Raw genomic sequence first — 26,035 nt, 5'->3', positions numbered from 1 at the left:
TGGCGTAAACCCGGGAGGCGGAGCTTGCAGTGAGCTGAGATCCGGCCACTGCACTCCAGCCTGGGCGACAGAGCCAGACTCAGTCTCAAAAAAAAAAAAAAAAAAAATTAATTTCTGTTGTTTAAGCCACCTAGCCTGCCGTATTTTATTACAGCAGCCCTACCAAACTAACAGAGTGGAGTGAGGGGAAATGACATCCCTGGTTAAAAATCACTGATGAAAAGTTTTACTGAAGAGTATGTTTCATATTTGAAATACATACACTGAAAGGAATATGTGTATCTATGCTGGAGCTCACATTCTTATCCTCAACATGGGATACGTATAGGCTCTCTGGACCTTTCCAGATTCTGCACATTCACCTGTTACTGTGCTTCGTGTGATGCAGCAATTCTTGAGGGAAAAACAATCAATCTTAAGGTCTCTTCCCATTATATATAGTCAAGATGATACATACATATTAAAATAGTGCAAAGAAGTTAAAAGTTTTTTACAATTGTTTTGTAGTACTCTGGCATGATTAATACTTGTGGTATGTATGTCTATCCATTTGAAGGCATAGAATATCTCTGACTAAAGATATTGTGATGATTTAAAAAGTAATTTTTAATGTAATTCAAGTCATCAACCAAATAAAATGTTATAATCACACAAGATCTAAATCTGGCTCTACTACACGACTAGGTATGCATTTTTGCAAAACCCTACTATATGATCAAGGTAGGCTCATGGGATTCCAGGGTTGTGGCAGAATAGTGCCAGATCTTTTATATCTTCTCACCACGCATTTCAAACAAAGTCTTTTAACAACTTGACCCTCTAACATCTGATTTGTAAAAACTGCTTAGTGGCCAATATTAGCTAAGAACTACAATCCTGCAGAACTGGAATTGTAAGAGATCATTTAAGTCAGCAGTTTCAAATCTGTTGTCTTTTTAATAGTAGAATCTTTTTTTCCCCAAGCAAATCTTGAGTGAAACACCAAGAAAAATAAAGCACATAAATGTCAAGTTTCTCTGTTGTGAAGTGTGGAAAGAGTTGGGGAGAGATCACTGTTCTGCTGCCCAAGCTTCCCCTCTCCTGCCTCTGCTTGGTCCTCCTCAGACCATCTTACAGAGACCAATCTGAAAACTGAAAATCACTCAACTAACACAACTCTTGATTTCATGCAAGGGAAAAGTGAGGCACAGAGAAAGGAAATGTCTTGCCCAGGAGTACATGGTTCATCAGTGTCTGAACTGACGCTACAACATAATTCTCAGCATTCTGAGTCATTATCCTTTTCTCAGTAAACCATATTGTACAGTTTGTTTATATGAAAATGTGACTAATGACATTAAGACATAACTAATTCACGAGAGATTTTAAAACACAATTACATTTTTCTTTTTTTTTTTGATGGCATCTCACTCTGTCACCCAGGCTGGAGTGCAGTGGCGTGATCTTGGCTCACTACAACCTCCACCTCCTGGGTTCAAGTGATTCTCCTGCCTCAGCCTCCCAAGTAGCTAGGATTACAGGCACCTGCAACCACCCACCACAGCTGGCTAATTTTTGTTTGTTTGTTTGTTTGAGATGGAGTCTCACTCTGTTGCCCAGGCTCGAGTGCAGTGGCGCGATCTCGGCTCACCACAGCCTCCACCTCCCAGGTTCCAGTGGTCCTTCTGCCTCAGTGTCCCGAGCAGCTGGGAATACAGGCACACACCACCACTCCTGGCTAATTTTTGTATTTTTAGTAGAGACGGGGTTTTACTATATTGATCAGGCTGGTCTCGAACACCTGACCTTGTGATCTGCCTGCCTCAGTCTCCCAAAATGTTGGGATTACAGTGAGCCACCACGCCTGGCCCATGTCCGCCTAATTTTTTTGTATCTTTTTTTTTTTTTAGTAGAGATGGAGTTTCATCATGTTGACCAGGCTGGTTTCAAACTCCTGACCCCAGTTGATCCACTCGCCTTGGCCTCCCAAAGTGCTAGGATTACAGGTGTGAGCCACTGCGCCTGGCCCACAATTACATTTTTCAACAGGTAGCTCTGGCATCATTCAGATAGATTTCACTTAAACTTCAGCCATACCAGTGCTTCCAACTCAAGATGAAGACTCTTCTTTTTAGAGTTTAACCTGACAATTTCTTCTTGTTCTCTATTCTTTTGATTGAGAAGCTCCTGTCGCCTAATTCTCTCCCATTCTAAGCGACGTTGTCGTTCAAGTTCCTGTTTTGCTGCCTGAAAAAAAAGGAATTAAACTTAATTTTTAAATTAAAAATTTTGCATGATTCAAAAACTGGGAAGACAATAGAAGTTAGGCAGAGTTTAGCACTTAGTGGCTATAGTGGCTAAGGGTAGCTAGGCAAATCTAGTTTTATTAATGGGTCTAAAGACTTCCCAAAAAGTGGCTTCATCTATCATATTTTCTGATTTCTTCAAGAGATCTTTTTTTTTTTCCCCCCAGACAGCATCTCGCTCTGTCACCCAGGCTGGAATGCAGTGGCACCACCTTGGCTCACTGCAACATCCACTGCCTGGGCTCAAGCGATTCTCCTGCCTCAGTCCCCGAAGTAGCTGGGATTACAGCCACATGCCACCATGCCTGGCTAATTTTTGTACTTTTTGTAGAGACGGGGTTTCACCATGTTGCCCAGGTTAGAAGACCACCCTTTTGTTACAGTCATTTTTCTCTTAATAAGTTACAGAATGACTTCATAAATATAAATGTTAACAGGAATAATTTCCCCTCTATTCTGGTATCTGGGGGAAAAAATTCTATTTATATTATTTCAGTGCGCAATAACTTTCTGTGATTCATCCCTGGCCCTTTAAAACACAGCCAGTCCTCCTAAGGACCCTTCTTTCCCAGCAACACTATCCCAAAGGCCTGTGTAAGCCCATCCTCTCGATTCCTCTCTAGAGAGACTTTCAATGCCCCACTCTCATCTTTCTGCCTCTCCAATTCCTTGGACTCTTAATCTGGATCTTAAACTTGCTTTAGTCTAATGACTTGCTCAGCTGGCTAACTAACCTTAGCTCCTCACTCAACTTAGCTCTGCAGTCAATCCTCCTTTCATTGAGATATCACATGCAGAGGATGCTTTCTCTACCACTTACCAGTTCTGAAAACTCCTTATAAGCAAGAAGCCTCTTTCCCTCCTCAAGGGAAGGAAGGATCAGATTTGTACAGGATGAGAACGAAATGATGCAGAGCAAAAGGCAAAACAAAAATTCAAAAATAAGCATTTTTTAATCAAATAAAATACAGTCACTTATTAAATGTAATGATTTTCTTAAGAAATAAAAAATTTAAAAATAACCTCTCGTCTTTCTATCTCTTTTCTCCTTTCTTCCTCTCGTTGTCTCTCCAATTCCCGTTGCTTCTCCAAGCGTTTTTCTAATTCAAGTTGTTTCTTCCATTCTTGTTCTTGTAATTCTCTCTGTTTTCGTTCCCACTCTTCCTTTTCTTTCTGGGCTTTACGTTCTGCCTCCCTCTGTTGCTGCTCCATCAAGGCTTGGCGTCGCTTCTCCAGCTCCATGTTCCCTCGCTCATAGTTGGCTTTCCGTTTGTCCTCAAAAGTAACTGAACAGGGTATGCCATCAGCATCCGCACACATGAACAGCCTACAGAACCTATAATCTAGTTTCTACAATACTTACGCCTTGTGATCATTTGAGTGCTATTAGTATTTGAATACTTCCCCTGAGGATAATTTTAACTCATATCTAAGTGGAAAAATATCTACTTTCTTCAAGGATATTCAATTTTAGAAAATAAAATTTTTAACTTTGAATCCATTCAAGAGAGAAATAATTTTTATAAACTTGCCAATAAAAATACTTTTTTGGCCGGGCGTGGTGGCTCACGCCTGTGATCCCAATACTTTGGGAGGCCAAGGCGGGTAATCACCTAAGGTCAGGAGTTCAAGACCAGCCTGGCCAACATGGTGAAACCCCGTCTCTACTAAAAATACCAAAAATTAGTCAGACATAGTGGTGGGCACCTGAAATCCCAGCTACTCAGGAGGCTGAGACTGGAGAATTGCTTGAACCCGGGAGGCAGAGGTTGCAGTGAACCGGGATTGCGCACTCCAGCCTGCGTAACGAGAGAAACTCCGTCTCAGGGAAAAAAAAAAAACTTTTTCGACTTTTTTCTCTTCTTCAAGGACAATCAAAGCTGTGTGGTTATACATTTGTTTTGATGTCATTAGCATCCTAATATATTAAAACAGCTACAAATGTATTATTTCAACCAAAATTTAAATGTTTTTAAAGGTAAAGATTTCATTACAAAGTTTGCTCTAATAACTCAGGCTAAAGTAGGAGAAATACTTTAACTCAGATGTCTATAATCCTGTCAAATACATATAATTGTCTCTTCTTCATACTCTTTTCATTTTGACCATCTTAATTTTATCAATATCAAAATACATCCCATCTATCAAAGTTTTTTCTCATATAGCACATAAAATATTAAAAATATAAACATTCTAAATATTCAGTTACATGTAAAGGTAGAATTTAAAAGAATTCAGTATAAATATACAACTTTGACACTCAATGATACCTGGTAATTTCTTCTGAGGTTCCTCTTCTTGTATTTTCTGATATGAAGGCAGAGTTCCATTAATGGAATCAATTTGCTTTCCTCCTCTAAAAAAATCAAACAACAAAGTTAGCATCGTGCAGTCTGGACATTTTCAGACTAGATTACACAGACTACCAGTGATTACAGCAATTTGATATTGGGAATATAGTATTAAAGATATTTAAAACACTTTGGTATGTCATTACAATATGTAGCAGTATATGGATATTCAAGACAGAGAAATCTGGATTCAAATCATGGTTCAGCTAATTTTTGTTCTTGGGCAAATTTTTCTTTATCTCCTTAGTCATTAGCTTCCTTATGCACAACATGATGAAAACACACTTTTTTTTTTTCTTTTTTTTGAGGCAGGGTCTTGCTCTGCTGCCCAGGCTAGAGTGCTGTGGCATAATCACAATTCACTGTAGGCTCTAATTCCTATGCTCTAGTGATCCTCCTGCCCCAGCTTCCAGAGTAGCTAAGACTACAGGCGCATCTGGCTAATTATTTTTATTTTTGTAGAGACGGGGTCTCACTATGTTGTCCATGCTCGTCCTGAACTCCTGGCCTCATGTGATCCTCCCACCTCAGCTCCCAAAGTGTTATGATTACAGGCATAAGCTGCCATGCCTGGCCCACACCTACTTCTAACATGTACCCTTTTCCAGTATTACTCATTGAATACTAAAATAAATGGCAGTGCAAATATTTAACTCTCTTCTAAATCACATCTGCCAAGTTATCAAAACCACAGCTCTCGACCTCCAGGCACACTCACCTGAAAGATGGAGGAACAAGCTCAGGAGGTAAAGTCAGTGGTAATGGCTGTCCAGCTTTGGCCATGTCAGTAAGGTGCATTGCAAGAATAAACTCTTCTGCTTTTAGCTGTCCATCACCATCAATGTCAGCCAGAGTCCTAAAGAAAATAAAATTAACAACTTAATAAAGCCTATTCGGAGTAAAATATTGCTTCAAAAGTTCAATTTTTTATTTTATTTTATTTTATTTTTTTGAGATGGAGTCTAGGTCTGTCGCTCAAGCTGGAGTGCAGTGGCAGTCTCAGCTTACTGCAAGCTCTGCCTTCCAGGTTCACACCATTCTCCTGCCTCAGCCTCTCAAGTAGCTGGGACTATAGGTGCCCACCACCACGCCCGGCTAATTCTTTGTGTTTTTAGTAGAGACGGGTTTTCACCATGTTAGCCAGGATGGTCTCGATCTCCTGACCTCTGATTCGCCTGCCTCAGCCTCCCAAAGTGCTGGGATTACAGGCGTGAGCCACCCGTGCCCGGCCAATTTTTTATTTTTAAAAGAAGGATAATGATGGTAAAACTGCTGGGTACACTTATTTTAGTGAAATGTAAATACATACATTTACATAACTCACTATTGAATGTACATATTTACATTCAATAGTGAGTTAATTTTCACCCTTGATTTTCATGACATAAAAGAGAGTGAAGAAACTCTGAAACAGAAAGAGACCTACCCCTTCTGAGAAAGTGGTTTATCTTACTCCATGGTTAATTCACCTACCAAATCACATTTACCTATATTAAAAATGAGATACTCTCTGATTCTCCATAGAAGGGATTAGATCAAAGAAAACAAGTTTTTCTTGTAAAATATAGTCATGAACTGCATAATGACATATCAGTGAACAACGGACTGCACTTATAATGGTGGTCCCATAAGATTATAATGGAGTTGAAAAATTCCTATCACCTGCGGACATTGTAGCTGTCATAATGCAATGCATTACCTATGTGTTTGTGATGATGCTAGTGTGAACAAACAAACTGCACTGCCAGCTGTAGAAAAGTACAGTATATACAATTATGTACAGAACATAACACTCAATAACAATAAACACCTATTAATATGCTACTGGATAATGTATTTACTATACTGCATTTTTTTATATATATATGTTTTTTTAATTTTTTAAAATTATTATTTTTTTAAATTATACTTTAAGTTCTAGGGTACATGTGCATAACGTGCAGGTTTGTTACATATGTATACTTGTGCCATGTTGGCGTGCTGCACCCATCAACTCGTCAGCACCCATCAACTCGTCATTTACATCAGGTATAACTCCCAATGCAATCCCTTCCCCCTCCCCCCTTCCCATGGTAGGCCCCGGTGTGTGATGTTCCCCTTCCTGAGTCCAAGTGATCTCATTGTTCAGTTCCCACCTATGAGTGAGAACATGCGGTGTTTGGTTTTCTGTTCTTGCAATAGTTTGCTGAGAATGATGGTTTCCAGCTGCATCCATGTCCAAAGGACACAAACTCATCCTTTTTTATGGCTGCATAGTATTCCATGGTGTATATGTGCCACATTTTCTTAATCCAGTCTGTCACTGATGGACATTTGGGTTGATTCCAAGTCTTTGCTATTGTGAATAGTGCCGCAATAAACATATGTGTGCATGTGTCTTTATAGCAGCATGATTTATAATCCTTTGGGTATATATCCAGTAATGGGATGGCTGGGTCATATGGTACTTCTAGTTCTAGATCCTTGAGGAATCGCCATACTGTTTTCCATAATGGTTGAACTAGTTTACAATCCCACCAACAGTGTAAAAGTGTTCCTATTTCTCCACATCCTCTCCAGCACCTGTTGTTTCCTGACTTTTTAATGATTGCCATTCTAACTGGTGTGAGATGATATCTCATTGTGGTTTTGATTTGCATTTCTCTGATGGCCAGTGATGATGAGCATTTTTTCATGTGTCTGTTGGCTGTATGAATGCCTTCTTTTGAGAAATGTCTGTTCATATCCTTTGCCCACTTTTTGATGGGGTTGTTTTTTTCTTGTAAATTTGTTTGAGTTCTTTGTAGGTTCTGGATATTAGCCCTTTGTTAGATGAGTAGATTGCAAAAATTTTCTCCCATTCTGTAGGTTGCCTGTTCACTCTCATGGTAGTTTCTTTTGCTGTGCAGAAGCTCTTCAGTTTAATTAGATCCCACTTGTCAATTTTGGCTTTTGTTGCCATTGCTTTTGGTGTTTTAGACATGAAGTCCTTGCCCATGCCTATGTCCTGAATGGTATTACCTAGGTTTTCTTCTAGGGTTTTTATGGTATTAGGTCTAACATTTAAGTCTCTAATCCATCTTGAATTAATTTTCGTATAAGGAGTAAAGAAAGGATCCAGTTTCAGCTTTCTACTTATGGCTAGCCAATTTTCCCAGCACCATTTATTAAATAGGGAATCCTTTCCCCATTTCTTGTTTTTCTCAAGTTTGTCAAAGATCAGATGGCTGTAGATGTGTGGTGTTATTTCTGAGGCCCCTGTTCTGTTCCATTGGTCTATATCTCTGTTTTGGTACCAGTACCATGCTGTTTTGGTTACTGCAGCCTTGTAGTATAGTTTGAAGTCAGGTAGCGTGATGCCTCCAGCTTTGTTCTTTTGACTTAGGATTGTCTTGGAGATGCGGGCTCTTTTTTGGTTCCATATGAACTTTAAAGCAGTTTTTTCCAATTCTGTGAAGAAACTCATTGGTAGCTTGATGGGGATGGCACTGAATCTATAAATTACCTTGGGCAGTATGGCCATTTTCACGATATTGATTCTTCCTATCCATGAGCATGGTATGTTCTTCCATTTGTTTGTATCCGCTTTTATTTCACTGAGCAGTGGTTTGTAGTTCTCCTTGAAGAGGTCCTTTACATCCCTTGTAAGTTGGATTCCTAGGTATTTCATTCTCTTTGAAGCAATTGTGAATGGAAGTTCATTCATGATTTGGCTCTGTTTGTCTGTTACTGGTGTATAAGAACGCTTGTGACTTTTGCACATTATTCAGTTAGGAAAAGAAGGAGTCAAATTGTCCCTGTTTGCAGATGACATGATTGTATATTTAGAAAACCCCATTGTCTCAGCCCAAAATCTCCTTAAGCTGATAAGAAACTTCAGCAAAGTCTCAGGATATACTGCATTTTTTATTGTTATTTTAGAGTGTACTCCTTCTACTTACAGAAAAAAAAGTTAACTGCAAGACAGCCTCAGGCGGGTCCATCAGGATAAATTCCAGAAGGCATTGTTATCATAGGGGACAATGGGTCCATGCGTGTTATTGCCCCTGTCCAGTGAGACAAGATGTGGAGGTAGAAGACAGTGATACTGATGATCTTGACCCTCTGTAGGCCTAAGCTAATGGGTGTCTTTGTGTATCAGTTTTTAACAAAAGTTTAAAAACTAAAAATAAATTTTAAAAATAAAAAGAGCTTTAAAGAATAGGATATAAATATCTTTCTGTACAATGTGTTTGTGTTTTAAGCTAAGTGTTATTACAAGAGTCAAAAAGTTTTTTTTTTTTTTTTTTTTTTGAGACAAAGTCTCACTCTGTCACCCAGGCTGGAGTGCAGTGGCCGGATCTCAGCTCACTGCAAGCTCCATCTCCCGGGTTTACGCCATTCTCCTGCCTCAGCCTCCCGAGTAGCTGGGACTACAGGTGCCCGCCACCTCTCCCGGCTAGTTTTTTGTATTTTTTAGTAGAGACGGGGTTTCACCGTGTTGGCCAGGATGGTCTCGATCTCCTGACCTCGTGATCCACCCGTCTCGGCCTCCCAAAGTGCTGGGATTACAGGCTTGAGCCACCACGCCTGGCCTAAAAAGTTTTAAACAATTAAAAGGTTTATAAAGTTAAAAAGTTATAGTATGCCAAGATTAATCTATTGTTGGGGAAAATATTTTTTGTAAATGTGGTGTAGCTTAAGGGTACAACAACATTCTGCACAATTACATTTGCCTCCAAGCTTAATACTAACTTTCAAATGGCTGTTTTTATAGAGCATCTCTGAGTCACAAACTTTTACAGAAACAGTATCTTTCTCATGATAGGGGAGAGAGAGTTTAATTAATTAATGCATAGTTAATCAAATGTAATTAAGGGACAAACTTACCAAATAGTAGCTAGCTGAGTTTGAGAAAGATTTGACTGAAGAAGGGCATTTCTAGCTTGAAAACCTGATTAAGCGGAGAAAATCACAAAGGAATTCTTTAGTCTCTTTCAAGTTATGCACAACAAAATAGCTGTATCTGTAAAATAACAATGCTACTAGGGTATCCTGGGAACTTTTAACATCAAAATGTTTTTACCATGTGCTAGGTGCTAAGCATTCAGTAGTAATCAAACACAGTCACTGCCCCAAGGAATTTCAAATCTAGAATTAGTGGTATCAAGTGCTCTCCCCTGTCTTTTCAGCAAGATAATAATACACACAAGTGGCTAACATGAAAGAACAAGACATCAGGCACATAGAGTATTAGAGGCCAAGATTGTGGGCCCTCTTGTACTCCCAGCAGGTGCAGCACTTCCCACTCCTAGGTGACTGAGCTGTGAGTAGCAGAAGAGTCAGGCGCCACTCTGGGTTCAGTCTGAGTCAAGGTCTGTCCAAAACAACTCTCACACAAGAGATTACATCTGCCAACACTTTCTCAGCAGCAGCTCCAACTACAAGAAAGCCAGCCAAGTGCAGCTAGATTTATTGTCCCACTGGGCCTTCAACATAGGACTAGATAATCAAAGCAACCATGTATTACAATATGCAGCTAAATGTTTATGTTATATAACTTTTAAAGCATTTTCATTCTACTTTTTCAATCTGGACATTTAACATAAATCACATAAAAACACTGGAAATTAAACCCGGAGCCTCGCCCTACTAATTACTCCTCAGATTTCACTTAGGAAATTGATTTGAGTAGGTCTTTGTGTTAAAAGGAAGATTCTTCTAAATAAGAGAGATGGAAGGCTATTTTAAACCTGAAAAAAAGGTTCAAAACTATTTCAGCTTTTGGACAAAAAAAAAAAAAAAAAGATCCTTTTGGACTGAAAGAAGATCCCTTAGCATCAGGCAATACAGCAAACAGAAGAGAGGAGGAGGAGGAATGTAAATGGTTAAAAATCATATTCATGGAGGGCTTTATAGGTGTGAGGCAAAGTCTGAGTAATACAAAGGGCCATAGAGAGCCAGCAGAGTATCTTACTAAGGAAAGCTCATTGGAACATGTACACTTTTAGTCGGCCAAGCCTCTGGATATCCTATATCCTCTGCTTAGAATGCCAGACCCTCCATTCTTTACTTTGTAGTCTATCCTCTAAGATCTGGCTCTAATGTCTTTTCTTCTGTGAAACATTCTCTCTTATATCCTTGGAGTTAGTCACTTTCTCATCTACATTAATCACAGCACTTTTAAACAAGTAATTAAACACCTTGATTACATGAGCTATATACTATGGGCTCTTCAAAGGTATGAACCATGTCTTCCTCCTCTCTGTATTCCTTCCTGTGCCTAACAGAGTGCCCAGAAAGTATGTGATTCAGGAAACAGTTACATCAATGACTTAATCTAAACAAATTTTTAAAAACTATGTTTAGGGGGAGAAGAAGAGAAGGAAAAAAAGGAAAAAACAGACTACTGGACAGGCACGGTGGCTCATGTCTGTAATCCCAAAACTTTGGGAGACCAAGGCGGGCGGATCACCTGAGGTCGGGAGTTCGAGACCAGCCTGGCCAATATGGCGAAACCCTGTCTCTACTAAAAAAAAAAAATTAGCTGGGTATGGTGCCGTGTGCCTGTAGGAGGCAGGAGAATCGCTGGAATCCGGGAAGCAGAGGCTGCAGTGAGCCAAGATCGCACCACTGCACTCCAGCCTAGGTGACAGAGCAAGACTCTGTCTCAAAAAAAAAAAAAAAAAAAAAAAAAAAAAATCACCAACTCCTACATTTATTGAAAAAAACAAACATATAAGTCCAGATTAGCCTCATCTTCATATTCTTGGGGCTCATGCTCAGCTTAAGGACACCAGCAGCAACTATTCTTTTTATAGAACACCTTGTCTTTACCCACAGATACATAGCTTTACCCTTGTAGGTCTCAGAATAATAATGACATTCTCTAAAAACACCACAATACACAACCTTCATACAATGTGGCATATACTAATGAAGTTATATTAGGATCATTTCCCCACAGTTGGCTCCCCATTCACTGCCCTTCATATCCCAATGCAAAATCACCTCTGTTTATACTGTTACATTTACAGTACTTATACAAAGTGTACTACTCTTAAGTATGCTAATGAATTTTCTTTTTTTTTTTTTTGAGACACAGTCTAGCTCTGTAAACCAGGCTGGAGCGCAGTGGCGTGATCTCAGCTCACTGCAACCTCTGCCTGCCAGGCACAAACAATTCTCCTGCCTCAGACTCCAGAGTAGCTGGGATTACAGGTGTCCACCACCACGCCTGGCTAAATTTTGTATTTTTAGTAGCGATGGGGTTTCACCATGTTGACCAGGCTGGTCTCAAACTCCTGACCTCAAGTGATCCGCCCGCCTAAGCCTCCCAAAATGTTGGAATTACAGGTGTGAGCCACTGCACTTGGCCTGCCTAATGAATTTTTACATAGGTATGCACATACACACCGATATCAAGATGCAGAATGTTTCCAGCAACTCAGAAGGTTTGCACATGGTCCCTTCCCCACGTAGTAAACACATTATTCTGATTTCTATCACCATTAATTAGGTCTCCTGTTCTTCAGTTTTGTATAAATGGGTTAAATGGTATGGTCCTTTTGGGATGCTTTCATTCAATACAATACCTATGAAAGTCATTCAAGTGGTTGCATGTATCAGCAATTCATTTGGTTTTATTGCTTTAAAGTATTCTGTTACGTAAATATACCGTCATTTATCTATTCTGTTGATGAACACTTAGGTTGCGAACATTTTTGTACGCATCTTTTTCATCAACTTTCGTTCAGCTGAAAACAAATAACTTCTTTTTATTAGAGAGATGGGCTCTCACTAAGTTGCCCAGGCTGGACTCCTGGGCTCAAGCAATCCTCCTGCCACAGCCTCCCAAGTAGCTGGGACTACAGGCACATGCCACTATGCCTAGCAAAGAGAATCTTTTTTTTTTTTTTTCTTGAGACAGAGTCTTGTTCTGTCGCCAGGCTGGAGTGCAGCGGCGCCATCTCGGCTCACTGCAACCTCTGTCTCCTGGGTTCAAGCAATTCTCCTGCCTCAGCCTCCAGAGTAGCTGGGACTACAGATGTGTGCCGCCATGCCCAGCTAATCTGTGTATTTTTAGCAGAGACAGGGTTTCACCATGTTGGCCAGGGTGGTCTTGATCTCTTGACTTCATGATCTGCCCACCTTGGCCTCCCAAAGTGCTAGGATTACAGGTGTGAGCCACCACCCTCGGCCAAAATAAACTTTTTAAATGCAAAATGTAGGGTACAAAGAAGTTAATTTTTTCAAAGAATAGGAATTATGACTTTATATTAATCTCCAGTATGGTTCAATACCATATTTCACAGAATCTAAAATTCCACTGGCTATAAGACATACTATTATTTTATGCATAAGAAAGCACTGCTAATGAAACTATGACACAGTGCTAAGACATCACTAATTGTAGCACACATCCTAATTTTAGAGACATTAAAATGTAAAAAAAAGCGTGTCAAAGAAAGCATACCTTGTTTCATGCAATTTGATAAAATTACAGAAAATCTTAGATATGTAATATGAAATAAATGTAAAAATACAAAGTATATATATAAGTTAAGAAGTATAATAAGTCACCCGTGAACCTACCACCCATCTTAAGAACTAGATTACTAAATGCCTTGAATCTATCTGTGTTCCTTGACTTATTCCCATGCTTCCACAAGAGGTAACCACTACCCTGAATTTTGTATGCATAATTCCCTTGCTTTAAAAAATAGTTATCACATAGTTATGTATCTTTAAATAAAATACTGTATATATTTGCTTGTCCAATCAATTCCAAAAGTCTTACTGCTTGTTCCCTTGCCTCTCTGCATAACTACTGACCCTAGACTCCTATTTCATAGACTACTTTTCATTCTCCAAATAGGCCATGTACTTTTTGCTCTTAATTTCTCATTTGTCACCATCAAATGCCCCCACGTTCGATCTCTGTCGAAATCCTGACTTTTTCATGGAGCTTAAATGCTCCCTTCCTATAAGATACCTCATCTGAACTCTTCAGCTTTAATATATCCCATTCTATGTTACTTAGCACTTAAAGTTCTATTATTTTTAAACACTTATTTTACTCGGTCCTAAATCATAATTTCTTGCTGAGTGAAGGGGGTGTGGGAAAGTTAGAAGGTGGGAACTCTACTTGCCTGTTACCCTCTGTTTATGTCTCCTTTGCTGTTTTCAATTAGTACAGTTTGGATGACATTTTAGCCTGGACTCAAATGTTTTACAGTGAACTAAGGCCAAGTTTTACAGGCACATTTGGGCTAGAGCACTAAAGGGTGAGCAATGCTCACCTGAGGTTTTATAATAGGGTAAGCAGAGAAAAAGCCCAATGCAGAGGAGGATTCTCAGGAAAAGTGAGCTGAGGCTAAGTTCCACACACTCTCTCTTGTGACCCATAGCTCTCCATCCACTGCAAAGCTTAGAGGATGAGGTTTGATCTTCTTAAGGGACAGGTCTTTTGCCAAAAAGTTGGGGGTATATCTGGTGCCCGACTTGACAATAAGAACTTTGAAGAAAGCAATCAAGTTGAATCCATCTTTGAATCCTTATACAACTTCAGGTATTTGTATTTATCAAACGCCTGCTAAATTTTTTGGATGTTAAAATGTCAGATGAGCTACACAATACAAATTCAAATGAGAGTTCTTCAATGGAAGTCCACACAAAAGACCCTTTCTCATGCTCCTCAGCACTGTATGCTGCTTACCTGAGAGATATCCACTCATGCTTTTGTCAAGACTATTAAATTTTTGCCGATATTTTAATCTTGAAGGCTGAGGAACTGCCCACTCTGAGGTCCCAGTCTTGGGTGAGTTCCCTGAGAGTGAAGCAGTCGAGGAAGTTGAGCTATAAAAAAATTTATTTAAAATTTTTATGTTGCTAAATAAAATATATTTAATTAAACTTTGTAAGACCAAGGCATTAAGAATCTTATATACCAGGGGTCCCGAACCGTCGGGCCACAGACCTGTTACAAACCAGGCTGGACAGCAGGGCTCGGTGAGTGGCAGGTGAGTCAGCACTACTACCTGAGCTCCAGCTCCTGCCCAGTGAGCAGCGGCATTAGATCCTCATAGGAGTGCGAATCGTATTGTGAATGGCACATGTGAGGGACCTAGGTTGGATGCTCCCTTTGAGAATCTAATGCCTGATGATCTAAGATGTAACAGTTTCATCCTAAAACCATTGCTTCAAGTCTGTGAAAAAACTGTCTTCCATGAAACCAGTCCCTGGTACCAAAAAGGTTGAGGACCACTGTTATATACTATAATGGTGACTGCCTTTTTTGGGAGACAGAGTCTCACTCTGTCACCAGCCTGGAGTGCAGTGGCACGATCCTGGATCACTGCAACCTCTACCTCCTGGGTTCAAGTAATTCTCCTGCCTCAGCCTCCCGAGTAGCTGGGACTACAGGCACATGCCACCAGGCCCGGCTACTTTTTGTGTATATTTTTAGTAGAGACAGGGTTTCATCATGTTGCCCAGGCTGGTCTCGAAATCCTGAGCTCACGCAATCCGCCCACCTCAGCCTCCCAAAGTGCTGGGATTACAGGAGTGAGCCACTGTGCCTGGCCAATGGTGACTGCTTTTGCATTTTACTTTTTTTTTTTAAATTTTAAGCAATTATCACTATTCTTAGTAAAGCAAAGACCATACGAAGTATAGAACTCCATGAGACTACCGCATATAAAGAATCCGCTCTGTGCCAGACCTTATATCATACTAAGGCCTTTACAAATATTTCTAAAATCCTCCCAACAAACTTAAAAAATATTACAGTCCCCATCTTTTAGATGGGTAAACTATGGCTCAGCAATGTTAAGAAAAAACAAGGTCACAGAATCAGTGAGTAACCTGGGATATGAATGTTGTTCTTCTGGGTCAAATCTAACACTCTCCGTACACTACCCTGAAGAGTATAATAGTGATTTATATGAAGGATGATTAATGTAATGAATACTGATGCATTTGTGCTTTGTAAAATTTAAAAGATACCAAATTAGTATAATCTGCTCAAGAAAGAAATTAACAATGTACAATGAGTATGACACTCCTTGGGAAATATACACATCTTTTAAAGGAAAAGTACACAGCTTTAGGCAAAAAAAATAATTAAAATATTTTTAGTTTACATGAAGTATTTTTTCAAAACTAAAATGCCACAGACACTTAATAATTCTAAAAATAAATAATATATTTTATGTGAGTTGTAAGTAGTAAATTTACCTTAAGTATTTGTAAAACTTAGGTAAGCTCAAAGCTTTAAAAAAATCATTTGCTAAAAAAAGACTTCTTATTGAAAGAATACAAAGCTGTCAGAGTTAGGTAGTCATACCTACTAGATCCTAAATCAATCAGAGACTGCGCTTTCTGTATACTAGCACCTCCAAATCCTCCCATCATCAGACTGTAAGATGACCCATGAGGCAATGCTAAAAAAGAAAAAGAAGGAAAGGATAAAAGAAATTTGTATCTGTTCAAACATAAATATAATAGTTTCTTTCTTTACATGAAATAATGACTCATTAGAAACAAAGTACTCACTTGAAGAAGAATAAGGAATGGATAAAGGCTGAATGAGACTGGCGGTTCCATTTGGTAATGATGATGTGCTAACAGAAGGCACTAGGGGAGCGGGCATCATTAAGGGAGGAAGGTTGGTCCCTGAAGTCGCAGAGGACAATGATGTTATAGGTGCAGCTGGAGGCAATGGCTGAGGAATGGACAGATTGGGCATGCTTCCCATTCCTAAAGTCAAAAGAAAACACTTTCTCCAATGCTAGAAAATCAATTATAAAACACATACAAAAAACAAGTTTACAGTACAGTGGGCAGACTCTATGTTTACCGAAACACCACAGAGAAATTATCCTTTGACCCAGCAATGAGGGAGGTAAACTGCTGCTCTAATACTAATATTCTGATCTGTATGAACTAAGAAAATACCTAGTAAAGAGTTAAATATTCTCCTCTCTCATCATGAATAAAACTAAGCAGCCTTTTCCAATTGAATATGAGTATCCTCAAGGAAAGAATATATTACCAGATCCAACGAGGTTTTTGTGATAGGATAATACAGTGCTACTAAGTTACTTAATACACACACACTCTCACACACACACACTCACACACACTCACACCTACACACTCACACCCACACACCCCCCACACACACCCACACACTCACACCCCCCACACACACACACTCCCCACACACACACACTCCCTCTTCTCTCTCTCTCACACTCCCCCCAAACAAAAAGACTGTAAGTAGTAGATATTTTATGAGATCCATTTATGCACATGCATTATTTGCAAGAAAGTGTGTCACATATTTTCCTTTTCTTGTAAGTAACATTCCTATGAATTCAAGGACAAGTCTTTAAAAAGAACAAAGTGATGACTTTTATTCATTTATTAACTGCAGAATACTAATATATAAATATGGTCACACAACGATTTGGTGTTTATCTCCAGAATTCACTACAATAGTGAAATAATTTTGTGGAGTTTGTTGTTTGTTTGAGATGGGGGTCTCACTATGTTGCCCAGACTAGAATGAAGTGGCTATTCACAGGTATGATCATAGCACGCTACAACCTCAAACTCCTAGACTCAAGCAATCCTACCCACAGCCTCCCAGGCAGCCAGAACTACAGGCACACACCCCTATAACCAGCTCTAGAATTCTATGTTCTTTTTATTTTTTATTTTTTATTTTTTTTTTTTTTGAGACGGAGTCTTGCTCTGTCGCCCAGGCTGGAGTGCAGTGGCCGGATTCAGCTCACTGCAAGCTCCGCCTCCCGGGTTTACGCCATTCTCCTGCCTCAGCCTCCCGAGTAGCTGGGACTACAGGCGCCTGCCACCTCGCCCGGCTAGTTTTTTTATTTTTTTAGTAGAGACGGGGTTTCACCGTGTTAGCCAGGATGGTCTTGATCTCCTGACCTCGTGATCCGCCCGTCTTGGCCTCCCAAAGTGCTGGGATTACAGGCTTGAGCCACCGCGCCCGGCCACTCTATGTTCTAAAATATGTAGTGAAGGAACATGTTTCAGATACACAGACATACCTAATTGAATGTTCCATTCAAAATGAGTGTTTCTCACGTATAATTATAAGAAATTGCCTGATCAAACTTAACAGAAAACATACCACCTGGTTATCGCTGATGAATATGTAAACCTATGAGCCCAAAGTCTGCAACTTTTGGCCCTAAATTTAGCTGGCTAATTAACCTTTAAAAAAAATTCAACTTACATAAAATTTTAAATTATCTCCCAAATCAAACCATTTCAAGTGAGTTTAAAACTGCTCAAAATTTTTTCTATATTACTAATATATATAGAGAGAGAGAGGAAACTAAGACTAGTATTTGGGATTGGCTATACCTAGGGAGACCATATAATTTATCACACAACTAGGAGTTGTAAAAGGAGACACTAACTGGACCAGGTGCCAGGACAAAAGGCATAAATCAGAACTGTCCCTAGAAAACCAGAACACATGGATCCCCTACCTGTGACAGTGAATTTAATATTTATTATCTCTAAAATGAAAATTAACTTGGAATTTGGGGATTGTCATTTTGTGCTAACAAATCCTTTTCTAATACTCAAATATGTCTAGGGATAAAGTTTAAGTAGCAAATACAGGTATTTAAATTAATACACACTTACCAAAACGAGCAGAAATTAATGGAGAAAACATAGGGGGTTGCTTCATAATGGGAGGGAGAACCACAGGCAATTGTTGGCCTTGAAGCTTCAGTTTGATGAGTTTCATAGCTATGGAGAACTCTTGCTGATCCATCTTCCCATCCTTGTTTAGGTCTGATAAAGCCCTAAAAGGAGCATGAGGTAGGTAGATTGGTATGTGGGGTGGTGGTGGGAAAACTAATGTTATTTTGGAGGTTAACAAAGTAAAAAAGATGATATGGCATTCACGTGTGCATCATCACTAAATTTAAAATATCTAATATGTAAAATATATAATAACAAAAAGATAAAACCTACACATTAAGAAATACTGACCAGAGATAACAACTAATAAAACACTGACTGTCTATACAGAATCTAGAAACCTTTGGGCTGAATTCCACCAGTTTAGGTATAAAAAAATTCAAGAGTATAATACTTGAAATTTAATTTATTCATTTGTCCAAATATTTATTGAATACTTGCTATGTACCTCATACACTGCCAGGCATGAGAATATTCCAAGTGGAAAGACGGGGTAGGGGTTGTTACTTATTGTAAACGTTTTTAAAAAAACAGATATTATGGAGAATCGTTTCTTCAAAGAAGGAGCAGGGGAAGCGAGGACTAATTTGGGGTTTATGTATTATGATATAAATGAAACTACAAAATAACAGAGGATTTTGAGATTCTGCCAAATTACAAGGGAATTTTTCTCAATGACAATGTATATATCTTCCCTTAGAAAATTCTAATGAAATTAGAAATTAGAGAACTATTTCTAATTAATGAAATTTGTTTATCTAATTAGTTTATCTAAATCTAATTAATGAAATTAGAAATTAGAGAATTATTTTCAATCATTTTATTTGCTCAATAAAATTTATTCTCCAAAAAACTGAAGGAATTTTTTTTTTTTTTTAAGAGAGTCTCATTCTGTCATCCAGGCTAGGGTGCAGTGACACAATCATAGTTCTCTTAAGCACTGAATTCCTGGGCTCAAGCAATCCTTCCATCTTGGCCTCCCTGAGGAGCTGGGACTAGAGGTGTGGGCCACCACACCCAGCTAATTTTTTTTTTAATTTTCTGTAGAGACAGGGTTCTCACTATGTTGCCCAGGCTGGCCTCAAGCAATCCTCCTACCTCAGACTCCCAAAGGGCTGGCAGAAATATTCTTAATAACCAATAGAATGCAACTAAAAACAATTTTATGTTAACACTATATTACAAAAAAAAATACTATCAGAAAATTAGGTTCATCTATAAAAGAAAACACTTTACCATATTTCAGCTAAAACGGGGGCCGGTAGACCTGACTGTAGGAAAAAATTACGTGCTTGATCACCTGAAAGTAATAAAAACAAAACCCAAGCAGTACATTAGTAAATGAAATTATTCCAATGCTTCTGAATAATAATGGGTATATGTTAATGATTTATAATTTTAATACCAATCATTAAATAATGCAAAAGAAACACAAATAAAAATTATTTAAATAACTTTAATAAGACAGATTTTTAAAACAAAAGTCACATCTGCATTTCTATTGTATATTAATCAGTGATGAAATATTATTTATCTTAGTTTTTCCACAATTGGGATCTTCCTTAAAAATACTTCCACTTAGTAAAATTTATATTTAAAAACACTATTCCCTAAAAGAGTTTCAATATAAAAAGTACCAGGTGTTAGGAGACAGTCCTACTGGAGTTTCTTCACACTCCTATGTGTCTTGCTTTGTATGTCAATAATGTAAGACCCTAACTGCTCTCTGTCTGGGTCACTTCTCAGAATTGGGTTCGTAATGAGCAGTCTTAAGGAATCAGGTAATGTCTCCCACTGAGACAAGGGACAAACTTGCTTTACTGCTTGCTACAAAAGGGTGGGTTCCCCAAATTCAGTGTTCCTCTCCTGTAACACAGCATATGTAGCATTCTTCTGGGCTCTCTGCATTGTCTCTGTGGGACTTAGGGAACACTAAAGGAAACAGAAAGATAGATGCCAATGCTGATTTTGCTAGTTATGCTGTTAGTCATAAGGTTCTTTGTCTTTGACTCAGGAATCTTGGGTCTTCCCTCAGTAATGGACAGTTATTAACCTGTAAGCAGGGTAATCAAATCCTAATACCAGGTAAGGTAATTACTATCATAGCAGTACAAATAACATGGTTAAGTAGATGGATTCCAAAGTCAGGCCGAATGGTTTCAAAGCCCAGATTAACACTAACCATCTTTGTAACCTTAGGCAGTTACATAACATCTGTTAGTCTCAGTTTCACTATTTGTAAATATAGACAACAATACTGCCTACTTTATAGGGTTGTTGTAAAGGTTAAATAAAATAATGCACTTAGCATAGCATCTGGTATATAGTAAAAATTCAATAAATATCATTGTTCTCATAGTTACTACTATTGTATATAAAGCACTAAGTTACTTTGGTACAGAAAAAAGTTTAATTAATAGAAAAAAATTTCAAAGGCACACCTAAATTAATCCTATTTTGGCTCTGGTGGTCTTTCTGCAAAACAAGGGCTAGCATCAACAATCAGTGCTTGGTATAGCCTCAAAGACAGAGGGCTAGGATTAGGAAAACAGATTCGAGAACAAAAAGTCTAGATTTTCCATGAAATGAATCTAAGAAATAAACTGAAAACTTTCTAGATATAATGTCAAACTGTGAAACTAGACAATTACACAGAAATTCTTGACTATCATTTGGGATTCAGGAAAAATCTTCCATATCCCAAATTCAAAACAACAAATTAAGACAGTTCCAGGAAAAATAAGAAAGTTACCATTTCTTTAATTTCTAGAATTCTGACTGATATGAATTTTATCGTTTATTAACACAAATTTGATGGCAGTCAAATTAAAACTAATTCTTAGATATCACATAAGGACCATAATTCACAAATAAAATTATAAACACAAACCTGTTATGTAACCTCCTGAAGGTTTGAGGTTATCAAACTGCCTGTCATGCTTAGTACGTTCTTCAGAGGTAATAGCCCACATGTTTGGTCCTCCTGAAACATAAGTGGAATAAACTACAGTGTATACATGAGAATGCTCAAAACACAATTCTAAAATGTAAACAGAAAACACAAGTGTTCACTTTATGACAGTATTTACTATTTGAGTGACACAAAGAGTAGAGCTGTATCATAACCATACATAGCACAGCCCTAAGGCTTTTCACTCATTCGCTCAGTTAACATCTATTGAACAAGTGCTATATAACACTCACTGGAAATGGGCATCAAGCTAAATACTGGCAATAAAAAGATGAGGAAAATATTCCCATCCTCAAGGAATTCACGCTCTAGAAAACTAACAGTACTTACAGTATTCACCTGTGAAGAATCCTAAGCGGAAATACATACTGACATAGTTTAGCCCTGAGTCCCCACCAGAACCTCATCTTGAATTGTAATCCCCACATGTCAGAGGAGAGGCCTGGTGGGAGATGACTGGATCATGGGGTGGATTTCTCCCCTGTTGTTCCTGTGATAGTGAGTGAGTTCCTCACGACAGCTGACGGTTTTAAATTGTGGCACTTCCCCCCTTGCTGCTTCTCTCTCTCTCCTGCTGCCACATTAAGATGTGCTGTGCTTCCCCTTCACCTTCCACCTTAAGTTTCCTGAGGCCCCTCCAGCCATGTGGAACTGTGAGTCAATTAAACCCTTTTTTTCATAAATTACTCAGTCTCAGGTAGTTCTTTATAGCAGTGTGAAAACAGACTAATACAGATACCAAAATAGCTGTGCCAATTCTGAGTTAGAAGCACCAAGGATGAGATGACAGGAAAGAGAACACTGAGGCAGAGCCTTGAAGCTTAGTTTGAATTTTGCCACGTGAAGAGGAGGGATAAGAACATTTCACACCGTAAGGGCACAGCATGAGAAGTCAAGGCTTGTGCAAGGTACTGTTAAGTGCACTGAGCAGACTAATAACTAGAGTTAGTAATAATAAACAGGTAGGGTGGAATTAACTGTAAAAAGGTCTTAAATACCATCCTCAAGAGCCTGACCCATATCCTGGAAGTTATAGGCTAAGGGGTGGGGGATCACAGGAGATACACAGACCTATTGTGAAATTTCAGGATTCTACTCTGACCACTCTGCACATGATGCATCTTTCTAGCCCCTAATGAGAACTGCAGGCAGGCTTGGTTCATAAACCTTCCAGCTGGGCCACTGAGGTAAAATGGGATCTAGAGCAGGAATTTCCAACCCCCGGGCCATGGACTGGTACTGGTCTGTGGCCTGTTAGGAACCTGGTCACACAGAAAGAGGTGAGCGGTGGGCAAGTGAGCATTACCACCTGAGTGGCACCTCCTGTCAGATCAGTGGCAGCATTAGATTCTCATACGAGTGCAAACCCTATTGTGAACTGTGCGTGTGAGGGATCTGGGTTGCATGCTCATTATGAGAATCTAATGCCTGATGATCTGCAGTGGAACATTTTCATCCTAAAACCATCCCCCTCCCACCATCCTACCCCAAATCTGTAGAAAAATTGTCTTCCATTAAACTGGTCCCTGGTGCCAAAAAGATTGGGAACCAGTGATCTAGAGGATTCAAAGTTAATTCTGGTTAGGGTTTATGAAAATGTCCCTCTTACATCTAACTCTTCTGGAACACTAGGAAATGGTAAAGTTATAGCTCTGAAATAAGAAACCAAGGTTTAATAGCAGTAGAGAGCAACAAGAAGGCACCTGAGGAAGAAATGCCTTAGATCCCAGGAGGTATGGTATTAAGAGAGGAATTAATGATCTTTTCTCTTGTAGAACTGCCCCTGTACCCTTCTCCAAGAAAAAATGCCTTGGTATGGCTCTCCTAAATTGTAGGAAGCACCTTATGAGTCCGCCATTCCCCATCAGGAGCCTTATCAAGAGTCTATCGGGAACATCAGAAATGACCCCAGCAAATGTACCTCCCGTCCATATCACTTCCAGAGGTCTTTCCCCACCCCCAATCTCAGTAATGGATGAATTCCAATCAGCTGGTAGTGAGGACAAACAAAACAAGTGGGACTAATTCGGGCAATCCCTCCAAAAACAACGACTAGACTCCATTACTCAAACTGCACTGGAAACCCTCAGACTTGCCAGTCATCCAGGAAGCTATGTTAGAGGCACTGTGCCCCTCTTCTGATGTAGGTCCCACGGCAGCGGGAGTTGCGGGGGAAATAACTGTAAACATTTTCTTTCCAAGCATAACCCATGCGCACCCTTGATCTTCTACTTCTTCTGTGGAAACCATGCATTAACTTGCCTCCCTCCAAAAACACAATAATGTACATGAAGAGATCTTCAAGTGTTTAAAAAAAACACTTCCTCGGTCCTGGAAGGCAATCAGGTCAGCCTCAACTCACTGGTCAGGGCTGTTAGAGATTTACCCTAGATTTTCTTTTTTGCAGGCCAAGACAAAGTGTGTGCAATTATGAATACAACCTGCTGTACCCAGATTACTGATTCAGGCCAGGTAGAGAAGTTAAAATAAAACTTAAGGAGAGGCCGGATGTGGTGGTGCACACCTAACCCCAGTATTTTGGGAGGCTGAGGCAGGACGATCCCTTCAGCTCAGGAGTTTGAGACCAGCCTGGGCAACATAGTGAGACCCCATCTCTACATAAAACTTAAAAAATTAGCCAGGGGTAGGTGGCTCACACCTGTAATCCCAGCTACTTGGGAGGCTGAGGTAGAAGGATTGCTTGAGCCCAGGAGATTGAGGCTGCAGTGAGCAGTGATCACACCATTGTCTGGGTGACAGAACAAGACCCTGTCTCAACAACAACAACAAAAAACAATAACAACAACAACAAAAACACATTGTTTTTTAAGGAGAAAGCCACCTGGCTTTCTAAGGGAGACATTGATTATTTATAGGATTTGTTTAGCTGGGACCCTGCAGAGCACAGCTGAGAACATTGCAGGCTGAGACCAACCTGCTGCTTGGAGTCCTGTTGATCAGTCTTAATCAAATGCTGCATAAAATAAATCAGACCTAGTCCCAGCCCCTGTTTTGTCAGATTAAACAGAGTGGTCAACTTAGTTGTATGTGTACTCATGAGAAAATTTGCTAGAAGTCAAGACAATGGAGAAACAAGGGAGAGAAACTCTTGGGAGACAATTCTCCATGAGTTTCTCATGTTTCTGTACATCTTCTAAAGAAAAGGATTGGTAGCTTTTGTTCCAGACTCTCTTTGAGGATGTCTGCATTGCAAATACAGGGGTTTCTTCCTGAGCTTGGGATTAGCTTTTTGTTGTCCACTCTTCCCATGTGGTTATACCAGCTCTCTGGCGGTTTCTGTAAAGTTCTGCACATCCAACACGACTAATCACCATCTATACTTCTGACTACCTTTTCAATTTATTCCATTTCTGCCAATAAGGAACCAAATATGTTTAGGTATATAAACTCATACATAATTCCTGCTTGTATTGTATAAAAATCTGCCTTACAATTTCCTAGGAATGTATATCACTGAAAAGTAGGTGCTCACTATAATTTTTAACACTAATATGGATTCAACAAATTATTCTTAGTCCTAAGTGACTGGATTAAAAAATCTATAAATATCCTCTCTTTAAGAGAAGTTTTAAGATTATAGTTAAAAATAAAGAAACAGATGTACTGAAGAACTAAGGACCTAAAATAGCTAAACCTACACACTTTCTAAATAAAGAAATACCACATATGTAGTAAAAATCCTACTTGGTTTACCAGTTTATCAGAAAATAAAATAAACCTGTCAGGATTCCTGTCACTAGGAAGGCAAGTAGTGTAGCCACAGAACTGATTTTCTATTATATGACTTCAGAAAAATGATGCTGCTGATTTTAAAAACAACAAAAATGACAACAACAAAGGATGACAAAGATGGAAGCAGCTCACCTTTATTGAACCCTGACTACTGTCAGGGACTTTATATGCAGTAACTCACTAAGCCCCCAGCATTAACCTATACATTAAAGTACTATTATTTATCTCATTTTATAGGTAAGGAAACCGAAAACCCATGGTGATAAAGTAACTTGCTCAAGGTCATACAGTAAGTGACAGAGCTGAGATTAGAACCTGTGTAGCCTGACTCCAGAGCCTGCATGCTGAACTCTGCACTATACTATGTCCCAACATATATGGATAAGATGCTCATGTTCTTTGTAATTCAGATGCCACCTCTATAAACTAGGAATATTATGTAACTCCACAGGCCTGTTGTAAAGATTACATGTAATATACCTCCGTTATAACTAACACTTAATGAAACTCACCGCGTGTCAGGTACTTTTCTAAGAGCTTTACATGTACTGCTTCAAGTAAGTCTCGTAAGAATCCCATGAAGTAACTAATGCTATCACTGTTTTTCAGAGAAGGAAACAGTGGTACAGAGATACTAAATAATTTGCCCAAGGTAATAAAATTGGTAAGTGTTGAAGGCAAGACTAGAGTCTACTCAGGCTTAATTAAGAGTCTTAAACTATCTGTCTTGTTGGTAATTAAAAAGAAATACACTCACAAATATATTGTCCATTGATTTCCAACAAGATGAGAAGATAATCCAAGGTAGAAAACAGTCCTTTCAGAAAATGGTGCTGAAAGAACTGGATATCCATATGAAAAAAACAACAAAAGAATCTCAACCTTCCAGCATTTACATGAATTAACTCTCAGTGAATCACATAACTAGATATAAAACTTCTGGAAGAAAATGTTTGTGATTTTGGATT

At 39.0% G+C, this 26,035-nt stretch overlaps 1 protein-coding gene across 9 annotated transcripts in view; it reads right to left on the bottom strand.

Annotated features, from left to right (window-relative positions):
• ITSN2 (intersectin 2) overlaps window positions 1-26,035 on the bottom strand; it is a 158,168-nt gene that overhangs the window by 92,802 nt on the left and 39,331 nt on the right. For all 9 annotated transcript variants that reach the window (XM_050753558.1, XM_050753554.1, XM_050753561.1 and 6 more), the window contains 11 exons: window positions 21,234-21,326; window positions 19,580-19,643; window positions 18,281-18,444; window positions 16,151-16,354; window positions 15,942-16,038; window positions 14,313-14,452; window positions 9,485-9,548; window positions 5,355-5,492; window positions 4,556-4,641; window positions 3,309-3,571; window positions 2,077-2,226 (listed from right to left, as the gene is read on the bottom strand). In XM_050753558.1, coding sequence (XP_050609515.1) covers window positions 2,077-2,226; window positions 3,309-3,571; window positions 4,556-4,641; window positions 5,355-5,492; window positions 9,485-9,548; window positions 14,313-14,452; window positions 15,942-16,038; window positions 16,151-16,354; window positions 18,281-18,444; window positions 19,580-19,643; window positions 21,234-21,326 — 1,463 coding nt within the window. The remainder of the gene's footprint in view (window positions 1-2,076; window positions 2,227-3,308; window positions 3,572-4,555; window positions 4,642-5,354; window positions 5,493-9,484; window positions 9,549-14,312; window positions 14,453-15,941; window positions 16,039-16,150; window positions 16,355-18,280; window positions 18,445-19,579; window positions 19,644-21,233; window positions 21,327-26,035) is intronic.

The sequence above is a fragment of the Macaca thibetana genome, chromosome 13 (assembly GCF_024542745.1).
Source record: "Macaca thibetana thibetana isolate TM-01 chromosome 13, ASM2454274v1, whole genome shotgun sequence".
Taxonomy (NCBI): Eukaryota; Metazoa; Chordata; class Mammalia; order Primates; family Cercopithecidae; genus Macaca; species Macaca thibetana.
This window is presented reverse-complemented; position numbering and strand designations above follow the sequence as displayed.